This window comes from Leuresthes tenuis, unplaced genomic scaffold (genome assembly GCF_036924035.1).
Source record: "Leuresthes tenuis unplaced genomic scaffold, fLeuTen1.0.hap1 SCAF_14, whole genome shotgun sequence".
Taxonomy (NCBI): Eukaryota; Metazoa; Chordata; class Actinopteri; order Atheriniformes; family Atherinopsidae; genus Leuresthes; species Leuresthes tenuis.
This window is the reverse complement of record NW_027325368.1, coordinates 22,972,968-22,986,902: the sequence shown is the minus strand read 5'-3', so window position 1 is coordinate 22,986,902 and position 13,935 is coordinate 22,972,968. Positions and strand designations below refer to the sequence as shown.

The following is a 13,935-nucleotide window of genomic DNA, read 5'->3' as shown; positions in this document are numbered from 1 at the left end:
AGTGCAACATGTTAGTACAAAGTGTTAAGCAATTAATTGGAAAAGTAATAACTTTTTTCAAAGTAATTCAAACAAGGTATGCAAAAGTCATCATCAGTTTAAGAATAACTTCGCACTGTAACCTTTGTCACGTGACCGGAGCAGTCCATTTCTAAACTGACATTTTAGCCCCTGTGGTGAGGATGCTTCGAGTCTGAGCGCAGCGGGATTTAGGAGGTGATTACACAAAGGCGGACACATCAGCTTTCTGAAGACACTCTGCCAAAAGAAGAACAAGTATGTCCTCACCGACGACCAGACGGAACAGCTGTCGTGGAGTCGCGTCTGGAAGCCGGGCATCATCTGAGTGCCACCCGCGCCGGCGAGGCTCTAGCTGCTCTTACTTCTCTCCCGGCGCGCAAACCGAAGACTTCTCCGTCAGTTTGAGCCAGCCCATATTCACCATAACTCTGCGCTTCTTGCTGGCGATAGATCTGTGGCTGTCAAAGCGACTCGGAGTGTGCGCCTGCGAGGGGTCTGCATGGGGCAGCATACGGCCCCTGGTGCGGCTGGTGGAATTCTCAGGGCACGTCATCCCGTGGCTCATCGGCGCAGTGTACACTCTTGTCCGCGGGGAGAGCATGGTGGAGCAGGAAATCATGCTGAATTTAACCCTGGGTGAGAGAACTCAACTTTGATTTATATTTCAATGATATAAAATTAGAAATCAGTCTTTTTGTTTAAAATGTTTCCTGTCTGTTTTTCATGAAAACCAACCTTTCCCCACCCCTTTGCGTGCCATTTAACAACTATAACAACACTGATCATAATGGTAATAAGGGGAATTAGAAATATGAATAGCTTTTGACCTTTTATTTGGTGAATGTTGTCAGCGAACCTTCATATTTATCATCACATTAGAGAAAGGCCGATGCGCAATTACGCACAGCAGTGGCAGTATTAAAGTAAGGCATTTGGCAGTCACCGTTGCGCGCTGTGGATGTCTGGTCGAAGCTGAATGAAATAGCACAACAGGCCAAACCCCATCAGTCAATCCAGGGGTCAAATAATGTAGGTCATCAGCTGAGGGGGGTGTGGGAGCCCCACGACAGAGAAACGGCAACAGGCAGCGATGGAAAGTTTTCTTTTTTAAGCTGCAGTTGATATATCTGAGTGTGAATACAAACAACACATCAAATTCTGACCTTTTGAATTAACTCTCTGAGTTCAAACAAATTCAGTTAAAGTGTAAATGTGCAACAACAACAGGGCTACACTCCGCGGCAGAGTTAAAATAGCTCAGAGTTGATTTTTAAAACAGTTTTCAGAAGAGAAATTGAAAAAAAAGCTAATTGTATAAGTTGATTTTCCAGTGTTAAAGGTCAACCCTGACATTTGAATTTAACATTATGTGACCATTACTTTTACATGAAACACAATCTCACATGTTGATATAAATCTTTTTGAAATTAATTAACTCTTCATTATCAACAAATAAAGTCCAATTGTTCCAGAAACCCATGTAACCCATCTAAATCTCATTAGGTTTGTTACTACAAGTGCAAAACTCATGCTGCTAAATCATTGTTTGAAGTGAAAATAACTCCACTGAACATCAATCTGTTGTTTTTTTTCTCATCAAATCCACACAGATTTAACGCAAAGCAGTTACGTGCATGCTTGGAATATTCAGTGAGACTTTAGTAACTCATCAACTTTAATAGTGGAGCTAAAACAGGCTCTATAACACCCACACATTCAACTCCAAAATATCATTTGGATAGAGCATTTTTCCTGAACACAACCTATAGTTAAAGCAAATAAATGAAAACTAAAAGTCTAACCCTTTTTGAACCCTTGTTTGCACAAATTCAGATTTTCAAACTCCATAAATTTGCTGTGAGCGTGACTCATGATGTGTTTACTTGTGAACATTACATTTTGTCGATCGGTGACTTTGAGTTCATGTGCTGTGCTGTTTTACTGTGTTGTGGTGTAGTAAAATGAAATACCAGGCACACAATAGCCAATTAAGGATGACGCAGTATTTTGGAAATGCTGTGCTTGGTATGCATCTGCTTCTTGCTGCAGACCTATATGAAATTAATGAGGTCAAAGGTTTTATAACATTAAGTTTCATATAAAAATAACTTTTTTTTGCCAGGAAAATACATAATAGAATATAGTTACATAGTTTTCTTTCAGCATTATTCTATTGTGTCCACTTGATATACTTGGGTTGTGACATCATAATCCTCAGTGACACAAAAGAAAAATGTATATGTATGCAAATAAATGAGGGCTGGCTTAAGACGTTTGCACAGTTCTGTGTGGTACTTTTTGAATAGTTCAGCCTGTAACCGAAACATAAGACAATGTTGCCTGTTCTCTCCTCCCCAAAAGCTCTGATTCTAGACCTGCTGCTGGTCAGAGCTGTAAAGAATCTGGTCCGACGTCGAAGGCCTGCTCAGAACCGCTCTGACATCCTCTCCGCCTTCTTTGTGGAGCGTTATTCCTTCCCCTCGGGTCATGCTTCGAGGGCGGCCATGTGTGCCCGCTTCTTTCTGGCCCAGCTGGTGGACACGGCCTCCATGCGGGTCGTGGTGGTGGGCTGGGCCACCCTGGTGAGCCTGTCCCGACTGCTGCTCGCCAGACACTATGTGACAGACGTGGGGTTTGGGCTGGCTATGGGCTACTGCCAGTACAGCTTGGTGGAAAGGTTGTGGGTGACTTGGGCCTGCCTGCAGGACCTGATGCTCATGCGACTGAGAGAGAGCCTCGACAGGGCTTACAGTGGACTCTGGATGGTTGACTGGAAACATTAGGTTAGGCTGAGATGTGTGTGTGTGTGTGTGTGTGTGTGTGTGTGGCAGCTTCAATGTGGGGAAACTGTATAGCATGACTGTGTGTAATTCAGAAAATCCCTGCTATACTTTATTTATTATCTGATTAAAGTTACTCACTCTGTTTTGTTGGTCTGTATCAGTTTTGTTTGTATTTGTCTTCATTTCTTTTTTTAGAAAAAAAGGCAGTTGAGGTACCATCTACAGACATGTTTCACTAATACCCAATACAAATATACAGTTTTTTGCTGTATGTAAAACCTGAATAGATGTTCACAAAATGGTTTCTAGTTTCTCAGTGGTCACAGTGGGTACTATATATGTGCAAACACTGTCGGGGCAAAGTCAATACACACTCACCCAAGTTTCCATCAGCTGCTGCTGAGACCTCTGACTGTCATTATACTGTTTTACTTCTCATCTCATCTTACAGTGTTGATAAACTGAGCTGCCATCGCCTTGTTTTCAACATATAAAACACTTCCAAACTTCCAAATCCGGCCATGCAAACTCAAACTACATGATTTTGATTTAACATTTTAAAGAGGTAAAAAGAGCATGTAAGACCTAGTTGTGCTGGAGCATTACTGAAACTCAATAAACTCTTGTCAATAGGAAGAGGTGCACATAAAATGCAGGTGTGACCACTTGTCCCTAGAGGGCAGTGCATCATTGCAATTGTAAAATGCTGCAAGTGAAAATGTGTTGCTTGTGCAGGGTTCTCCAGAAAAATGGGGTGTCAATTTGCTAACATTTCTTAAATCTCTTCCGTACAACCTGCAGTGACATATGTGACAGGTTATGAACCACAACATCATTAGTTTGGCAAAAAATATAAGTTCAGACTCCAACAGTGTGAAGAGGACTGGCGATTCACATGGATTAGATACGTGAACCATCTCACTTTCATTGGACAGCACAGCAAATTATGTAAAAAGATTAAACCGGCTTCAATAGTCTTTCTTTTTAGATTCCTCCACAGAGTTTCATTTATATGTTTAGTCTTTGGCTTGTATGACTTTTAATAGACAACACTGCAAAAGTGTTAATCCCTCATTTTGTTTAGATTTTAATTCCAAGGAGTCAGACTATTTTGAATTGTATCTTTAGGGGCTTTGTTGGTTGCAGCCTGCCACAAAGACACATCATTTGCTCCCATTTCTTTAGCTGCATCTGTGAAAAATGCCAAAGATAATGCAGTTTGACAGATGTAAAATGATATTTTTGAACCAATAAGGTGATTCTCAAGGAGTTATTAGGCTTGGCATATCTTAGCATGGTGTGCATTGTGCTCTTAAAAAAGAAGCCTCTCACTTTGACCTTTTGAAAGGTGGAATTGGATGAGCCAACTCCAGCTGCATCCAAGCTGTTGATAATGTTACATTAGAGGTCACACCCACTACCCCCAATCCTGTCCCCTACCCAGTCAAAATGGACGTGGGTGCGGAAACCATTCTCAAGGAAGAGAGACAGAAGGAAAAGGCTGAGGAATGCCAAATTACGTAATAACTGAATTGAGATATCAGTGGCAAACGATCTTACTGAAGATATTCAGTTAGACCATCCCCAACTAGAAAAACATACAGGCTTTATACAAACTTATGTTGAAAAACTTTTAGGTGTATGGAAGATGTAAATTGGATATATATTCTTGACCTTTGTTAAGAAATAGATCATAGCTCAGTTAGTCTTTATTTCACTGGCTTCCGTGTGACATGGGGATCCTGTTAAAGATGCTTCCCAAGCTCTCCCCACTGACATGTAGCAAGATAGGAAACCATCTGTAACATCTGCACAGATGTTATATAAATCATCCTCAAATCAAATTGTACTTAAATATTATAGAAAATGCATATTTTTCATGAATTATGCTTGTTTAGGCATACATGGGAAGTATTATTTTAGCATGTTGTAACTGCCCCCTGCATTGGGGACATATGTGACATCTGACCTCTTCAAATAAATGTTATGGAAAATTGAGTTCAATGCAGTCATGTCTAAGGCAGATTTAAGTTGAATGAAACATTACGTTTAACTGAAGTACAACCTTATAATGGCATTTACTCTGACGTGGTCATTTCACAATCACTAACAGCTGAGGTAGTCTTTTTATTTGCAAGTTTTCCTTTAGCCCCGAAAAATGTCTTTTCTGTCTCTCAGTGTGTTTCTGTGACGATAAACAGGCTGATAGTCGTGCTTTCGTGTCTTGTGTGACAAGGGGCTCAGGTGTTACTTTCAGCCAGACTCAAAGGTGCCAGCCTAAACAAACAAAAATTTCCATTACCGAGTGGCTAAATCCCATGACTGTGCAGCCAGCCGGGGTTACATTTTTTTTTCCTATGGGCTGTTACACTTTCAGATCCACTCTCTCAGACACTGCACTCCGAGCTGAGACGCAGCACTCTCAGAACACGGACTCCCGTCACGGACCTCACTTGAGATGGAAAACTAAATGTGTGGTGCCACTACAACATAGCTGATGCTCAGTGCCCGCATTTGCAGAAAGTAAAGAAACATGTCTGTGTACACCACCTGAGAAGTGCATCTAATGCAGTCAGAGAAAAGCACAGTGTCAACGTACGTGTCAGTGATTTACATGAGGAAGTGATTGAATTATCTGTCCTGGAATTAAGTAGCTGGACACAGTGTTTCAGTGACATGTTTAACATGTTGCTATACACAGTCAAAATCACTCCACATTTACATTATCTGTGAGTATAGAAAGTTCACTGTAAAGGCTGGTATTCATCTTTTATGTATGTGTGGCCAGAAGGATTTTTCAAAATGTAAACAAATGACTAAACTAACAAGCAAAGAAATTCCATTTTTATTTGTAAGATTATAAAAATATTTCATCATTATCATGACTTTTATTATGTCATTAAAATCATTAGGCGCATTAGTTAGGAACTTATGAACATCTTTTATTGTCAGAACACATATTTACAATAAAAAGAAAAATGACTGCATTACTCAAGAAGCTGTAGATATGAAAGTCTCTTAGTAAGCTGGTCAAATGAAACCATCATATGTTTCCTGTCAGCTCAGTCCTGTTCCTCTCTGTGTCCTCTTTAGCTGCTTCTATGGTCGGCCCTGCCCTGTCTGACATCATAGGTGACCATGTGGAAGTTGTCCCAAGTGTACAGCTTCCTCTGGGCGTGGTTGTAGTCCACCATGCTGTTGTATCCGTACTTGTTTTTGAAGGGAACAGAGGTAGCTTGTCCCACACCGGTGGCCGTATCAAACATGTAATTGATGGTGGTGTTGGGGGCGGTGTAGCTGGCCACTGTGTATAAGCGTCCACACAGCATGAAAGCGTTGGCCACCGTGTTCTTCCTGATGTTGGTCTCCCAGCTCTTCTTCACCTCCAGACTCTTTGGGTCCAGCTGGGAAATCACAATTGCGCCCTTTGCTTTGCTTGTACTGTAGATGGCCCACAGGCCCTGCTCATCCACTGCCAGGTCAATGTCTGTGTAGCCCCCCCAGGAGTAAGGGTGTTGGCCATGGAAGCCGGCATTAGGCAAGTCCCGCTGTGATGCCAAACTCTCAGAAGCCAGGTCGTAACGAATCAGGGTGCGGCTACGTCTGCGCTGGTAGTAGAGGGATCCTTGATAGAGGGTTGCCCCTGTGCTTTCTAACGGCTCCGGCAGAACTAGGACCTTCATGGGGAAACCTCTGGAGAACTGATCCATGTCCTCATACACAAAGAGCTGACGCACATCTTTACCAACTACATCGATGCGCCACACAGTCGTGTTGGTGTAATAGAGGCCCTGAGGCTCTGGATCCTGCAACCACACGCCATACTTCCCAGTGATGCTGTCAGCTTTCCTGTGCAACACAGGATCTCCCACTGACAGTAACTCTCCACAGCCTGAGGAAAAAAAGTTTAATCTTGTATTTGTTTGCATTTACATTTGCTTTCAAATGCATTCACTTGCAGCATCACCCTGCCATCAGCTCAGTTTGAGCCGCTATCAACATCAGTAAAACTACCTGTGAGGCTGTGATTTCCTTCAGGAATGAGGTGGGAGGCAGCAAACTCTGTCACCTCAGCTTTCATCTCCTGATAAGCATCATTTCCAAAAGCATCTGCACGGTCTGGGAGAGAGTACAGGACAGATTTGAAAAACAACCGTGTCAAACATGTAAAAAAAATGTAAAAAGCAGAGCAGGGTCCCACTGTAATCTTGAAAATGATCAAGCTGACATCAACAGATGCAGCCATACAAGAAGCACTATAAAAGAGCAGTCTATGCAATAAATTCCTGTCTCCTTACTCAGCCCAGGACAGAAAACTCCCACCTGACCTGCTGCCCCTGAGGATTTTACAGGCTCAGTAATCCACAAAAATATTAAAACCCAGCCCATAATTAAAAAGACACAGAGAGAAGGAGAAGGGGATATTTGCAGTAAAATTTCTTTCCTATTACCTTCTCAAAAGAGAACTTGTTGACTAATACATTTACAGTGCTGAAGAGAGAAAGTGCTCATTTGAGATTGCAAGATGTCTAATCAAAGTGTCTCTGCCCTGCTCACTGACGTACATACCAGAATCAGGTCCGTTTTCTTGCTGAGGTCCGCCTGAGGTGTGATTCTGCTGGCAGGGTCTCTGCCTGAGGCTCTCTGCCTCCTGGCTCAGCTCGGCCAACGTGCTCTGCAGCTCGTGAACCTGTCTGCTCAGCCTCTCCTTGTCCTGTTGCAGCTGTTTTTTTTCCCTTGTAACTTGGGAGTGAGCTTCTAGGAGATTCTCCTCGCCGTAGCCTCGGCCCTCAGCACCTGCGTTCCTGTCCCCTCCCGCCATCAACCGACTCACCAGAGCTTCAAGCAGGGTCATTCGGGACAGGATTCCATCTATTTCTGGTTTAGTGCTGCCTCCAGAGCAGCTGGACTCCTCTGGACTTGCTACGGTGAAGGTATAGTGGCAGCGTCCGGTGGGGTCATTGGAGAGACTGAGGGAGGCTTGGTCTTGGGCCTGGCTGTGATAGAACAGAGTTAAAAAGGACAAACAGATAAAAGACACTTGGAGCCACATTCTTGACAGCCTGACTGAGACGTTTGCAAAGAAGTAGCTGTTTATTCTCTTTTTCTTCTTTTAGGAAAGCAAGACTTCTTTTTTTTTTTTTTAGCTTGTCTCCTCCCACCTGAGTCCTTCTGGTCAGTGCAGGTCAGTGCCTGAATCCTGAGGTCTGAGTAAGATATTTATACAGGTAACTGACAAAGAGTGGGAGGGGACGAGGAGTGTGGAAGGGGATGAAGCAGCCGGGGGGTGTGGAGTGTTTGCGTAAAGGTCCACGTGTTTCTTCTTTTGAGATGTGCTGAGAGGGACAGACAATATGAAAACAACACAGTATCAGTGGAAAAAGCACACACAGACACACACACCTTGTTTGTTTTCTCCACTGAATTCCTTCAATGTTTCCTAGCAGTCAGTATGTCTCTGCAGGCTGTTTCGACCGGACAGCGTCTTTATATGTCTAGCAGCTGCAGTTCTGTTTACTTCCTCGCCAACTGATAGTTTTCCTATTAAACCACTGTACGATTAACCGTAATCCTAGTTTATGACTTTGGCACTGGGTGGAATTGGGGCTTGAGGGGAATTGTTGTGGACACCAACATCATCAACATCAAGGCAAGCTGGTGCTTCAGAGGACCTGAGAGCATGCTGGTACACTGTGACGCATCACAGCTGAGCAGGATGTCTGGCACAGGAGGCAGTCTGGCTGGGAATGGTGCACTGTGGCTACTATTTCTTTCCTCCAAGCAAACCCCGGCACAAACTAGCAAAAGTACCTTAACTGTACAAAGTAACATGTCATTCTATAGTGCTAAAGTCCATAACAAAATTATAGTACCACTATGTCTACTCGAGCCCATGATACAACTGAAATAGTGAAAAATAAAGCATTAAAAATGAAACGTCGTGGAGGAAAACAAATCTTTTCATCATCAAAATGATCTCATCTGGCAGTCAGTTGTGAGGTTCAGCTGTGTTCCAACTGTCTTCATGTGATCTCGAACTTGATGTGGTTCAGACAGAAGTAAATGGTAAACATATCAGCACTTGTCTCCTAGTACCTTTGGAACCAAAGGTTTCCATTAGAAGCTGTTTTTTTCCCCTCCTCACTCCCCATTTGTCTTCTGCACATCTGTATGCTGCCTAGTTAACCTGTCTGTTTTATGGCCTATGGAAAGCAACCAGGATTCCACAATGTTTTTGCCACAGATGTGTGTTTTTCTTATGTAACATGCAACTTAGCGCCAGCTCTTCTGCTGCAGAAGCAAAAGAAAATCACATGGAACAAAAAACGTCTCCCACGCGATCATTCTTTATTGAAGAACATCCACTGGGAGCCAGTGTTTGTCTGTTGAAATGCTTGTCATGTCCCTAATCTAAGAATACACTTTGTAATGATAAAAGCTTTGACTGTACTTCAAAGAGCATTGGTAACTTAATGCAAAGTCTCTAAGCAGGATTATTTACTTACCTTTTATTCATGTGCTAAAAATCAGTTATTCCCTTTATTTTCCCATCTGTAACTCTAATCTATATCTATATCTATATCTATATCTATATCTATATCTATATCTATATCTATATCTATATCTATATCTATATCTATATCTATATCTATATATATAGTTATGTTCTTCTTTTTCTTCTTATTATATTCAGACTAATTTAGCTATGATTAAAGATTTTCTAAAAATGGTAAAGTATCACAAGAGAGAGAATTTAAGAGAATCTTTAAAAGGGCACAATCAGTGTTCTGTGTATCTCTCCAGTCTCTTGAATGCTGTTAGCCTTCAGTTTGATTTTACATTCCTAAGAAGATCCCAACCATCAGAAACTTGTGGAGGGAAGTTAGATGGGAAAACTGATACCACTCTCACATCTGTCAGTTCAGTGCAAAGCTTCAGCTGGCAGCTGGATAGCTTAGCATGTAGACATGGAACAGGGAAAAAGCTAGCTCTGCTCTTTCCAATAGGACTTTTTTTTTATCTTACATGAAGACATGTGGTGCTAAATCTTATAAAAGGGTATTAATCTCCAACATTTGGAGATTCATTGCTTTGGACAGTGCTGTATCCTGTAGCATAAATCAAACCTTAAGGGAACGGTTCGACATTTTGGCAACTCTAAGAACTAAACTGATGTGCATATTACTTATATCCAAATAAACCAGTTTCTTTGGTCAGTAAAAATTCTGCTGAGATTAATAACATATGAGTGTCCTAATACAGTAATCAGCCACAACATTAAAACAACTGGAAGGTAAATTGAGTGTCATTAGTCATACAATGCAAAGTTCTACTGGGAAAACTGCATCCTGGTATTTACATGTTATCTTCACCCACCTAAGAACACCAAAAACACAAAAAAATGGTCTGAGGTGTCCACAGGGCCTCCAAACCAATTTGATTGGATATCATGGTATTAGTTGGAGGCAAACCTCATCCCACCTCATCACAACCCACAGGGCCCGGTGGATCTACTGCTAACGTCCCAGTAGCAGACGCTCCAGGACACCCTCAGATGTACTTTGTCAACACCCTGATTGGTCAGTATTAGGCTGGCGATCATAATGTTAGGGATGATCAGTCTCCACTCAGATGAAGCAGGAAAGTGAAAGAATAGGCATTATAGTTATTTTGGCAGTTACTTTAAAAACAATCCCACAATCCTTGGTTGCACATGATTTCCAGTATCAATTCACAGGCGACGTTTTACTGCCACAATCGTTTGATTCTGAATGACATTCAGGGCTGTGAGAGGAGGGCTGTTGTCTATGAAAACAAAACAGATGTGATAGACAGTGTGACTGCAGAATCTCACACTTATCGCCACAACAAATGCTCACCACCAGTTGGATTATTGATTTGTCAGAGAAGAAAAGTAGTCTTGGTATGAAATTAAGCTATGTGTCAATTCTCTCACACAGTTGTTAAAACAGTGAGAGCATTATTTGACAGTGCTCAGAGAAGAACAACCCTGAGCAACACAGAATAACACCCACACCCACATAGAATAATCCTTTGCTCACCACACTTGCATTTGCATGCCCAAAGTGTTGCATAACGTGCATTTACATGTCTGACTTGTTGGTGTAAAATGAAATGCAGACACGAGACAAGTACTAGTCACAGCAGTGCTGAGTGTCTGGTGGCTTAACACCTTGAGCACAACCTCTCACTTCAAAGGTCACGGTTTCCAGGACAGAAGACTTTCTTTTTAACAATATGCCGCAGTGCTCTCACTGTAACTACTTTTCACTTATTTGAGCTGTTTTTCTCTGATGTCCATGTGCCAGAGTTTATGAAAGTGTGGCAGAGACTGTGCCTATGTTGTTGTGACATAAACTGACAAAGCTAAAATTAGTTTGATTTATAGTGAGAATTGATGAATATGACAAGAAAAATAATTCTGCTTAGACCTGTGGTTATACAGTTTCATGTTCATCACACAGGCTCAGTAGATTAGTGTGAGATGCTTTTGAGAAAAGCATGAAAAATATCTTGCTGTCTGCTGCAATTATGAGGCTATAATCGCAGTAAGCCACACACCTTCGCATTCGAAACCCAACAGCAGCATAACAGTGTTGTTAAGTCACACAGCTCTTATTGCAGACGTCCTTATTACTGAAAAAGACAGTGGTAGTGTCAACTCTATGAGTAGGGTAACTAAAGAAGCACTCTGCCTATCTGTGAGGAATGTGTGACACTCATGGAGATGGACTTTGATCACTGCTCACCATCATAGCTTAGAGGATATATTAAATTCAATGACAGAAGACTAAGGTGAACCGAAAGCTTTCCATATGTCTAAAAGACATTTAGCAATGAGTATGTAGAAGGAGAGATGTCATTAGATGTCAAAGTTAAGAAACACACCATGTGATTACCGTCCTTCTTAGGAATGTACATTTAAATGTTTTAAGATTTTTGTACCTATTTTCAACACCACAGAAACCTGACATTTTTGCCTAGCTTTGTCTTTAGTATTGACTGCCCTTAACGTCCTTAATAGCCATGTCTCTTGTGCCATTATGTCATCTAAATACAGAGCGTAAAACTAATGCAATACTTGTGTACTGTAATTGTAAGAAATAAATCTTTGCAGATTATCGTCTTTGAGGCATGTTGTTTTAAAGTATAGGTTTACAGGATTCCAGTGGCCCTAATATGTACATTCAACAGTTTCAGTAAGCCCTCCTTTCCAGCCTACAATACCAACTCTCATTCCATCTGCATGTGCGTACACAGTATATGAGTGTGCTGTACAGTGGCTGGTTAAAGTGTGTGTTATCTAATGGGGCTGCTGTCTTTTTTCCTATTGGCGACAGTTTAACAACAGGCTTGCTCAACAGTGGTGCAAGCCAGTCTGATTTAACAACTATGTCATCAAACTACCTTGAAACAGGAGAGTTAAGATATATATGAGTCTATTTGCTGCCCTTTCCCTAAGCAGCTGCAACTGTGAATAGTTTACTTTTAACAATTCAGACTCTGGTCTGGCTTCATCTCGAATGGCAGAAGGTCACATATTTCCACTCATCTCAGTAGGCTTGCAATGTTATCTTAAAAGAGGAAGAAAAGGGAAGGTCTACTGAGTTCCATTAATGACTTCTTAACAGCAGATCATGTTCTGGTACAGTTCAAACCAGACACTGTCTAAACTCGGCTCTGCAGTTAAGCATGGGTGATGGATAATGCAATGATGGAGACTCTCCATGGTCTCCCATTTGGGGACAGATAAATTCTGACCTCTGTCTTTACAATTCACTGGTTTGAGTCAGCATTTGATGTGCTGTCAGTGATGGAAAGAGGAACAGGAACAAACCATGATACTCCCGCCACTGTCTTTCCCAGATGAGATGAGGTTATTATGCTGGAATGTGGTTTATTCCTTCACCCAAACATTTAGCTTTTTATTTAAATCAAAAAGGTTTTATTTGGGTTTGACATTTGTCCACAAAACATTTTTCCCAACAGCCTTCAGCTATGTCCTTCTTCAGCAAACTGCAAACAAGTAACACAGACCGCCTTTTACTTGCAGAGCTGCCACACACTGTTGTTTCTCAGCATCCTCTTAATGATGGACCCATTAACTTTGACATTAATGTGACAAAGTGAACAAAATGACACATTTTTCTATTGTAGGATAACAATGGTATTTAATTTGCTTGATTTTCACACAATCTGCGGATTGGTGGCAGTCAAACTCTTAGTGTCACAACCCTCCCTAACCTGACAAGTATCAATAGCTCATTTCATGTGGTTCTGTGCTTTGACAGAAATGCAGAAATGTAGAAAGTAGTAAATGACCACTTGAAGGAGATCTGTCTTTTTTGCCAAATGTACATAACTGCATACATTTTTCACTTTATACTGCTGGTGAGCCTCATTAATATTCAAACTCATGGAAATTTCAAATTAAAATCTCATTGGAATTAATAGATCAATATGATTCCCTGACTGCCCTGTTTAAATGTGAGACTCCAGAATTACTCTGGGCCTCATTTTCATGGCGCCCCCGCTGCGGATGGACAAACCAGTGCTGAAGTGATTGCCAGTTTCTTTTCTAAAGACACACCCACCTATAGTTTCAAGCTTTTCAAATCCTGACCTGTAGACCAACTTTCCTGTTGCTCCAGGTGCCTTGGGAATCTGGTTGTCTTTAGATGAAAGGGATGGTTCAGGGACATAATGAGTGAGAATGAGAAGAATACAGAGTGCTCCTGGATACTCCAGCTTACATATTTTTGCTCTTTCAGGTGAGATCAGAGAGCATGAGCCTGAGATGAACCACGACAGACCACTCACAATAGTTCACATCAGTGTAACTCTTAACTGCAGTTCCCTTGACTGATCCCTTCTGACAGCACTGGAAACATTGAGACCACCAGGCTTGACACACAGATGGATTATTTTCCTTCATGTTCTCACATTTTTCAGTTCATGCAGTCTGTGCTTCATCACTTATAACCAATGACTGTGGTCATGGACTAAGAGCTGAACTAGTTAGGCAGTTACTGCCATCTAGTGCTCACTTCAGCATGTTGTGTCGACTCTAAAGGCCTGACCATGATGACAAGGGCAAATGCGACTAACA

General features: G+C 41.7%; 2 protein-coding genes across 2 annotated transcripts; one reads left to right on the top strand and one right to left on the bottom strand.

The window, feature by feature from the left end:
* The first annotated feature begins 13 nt into the window (after positions 1-13).
* Positions 14-2,946, top strand: LOC140269215 (polyisoprenoid diphosphate/phosphate phosphohydrolase PLPP6-like). Its single transcript, XM_072364240.1, has 2 exons — positions 14-657; positions 2,383-2,946. The coding sequence occupies exons 1-2, from the start codon at positions 279-281 to the stop codon at positions 2,802-2,804; spliced, it is 801 nt and encodes a 266-aa protein (XP_072220341.1). The 5' UTR covers positions 14-278; the 3' UTR covers positions 2,805-2,946.
* A 2,896-nt stretch (positions 2,947-5,842) lies between these two features.
* Positions 5,843-7,984, bottom strand: LOC140268841 (myocilin-like). Its single transcript, XM_072363831.1, has 3 exons — positions 7,374-7,984; positions 6,819-6,914; positions 5,843-6,696 (listed from the first exon to the last, which is right to left on the bottom strand). Exons 1-3 carry the CDS (start codon positions 7,855-7,857, stop codon positions 5,894-5,896), a joined length of 1,383 nt encoding a protein of 460 aa, XP_072219932.1. The 5' UTR covers positions 7,858-7,984; the 3' UTR covers positions 5,843-5,893.
* Positions 7,985-13,935: the final 5,951 nt, after the last annotated feature.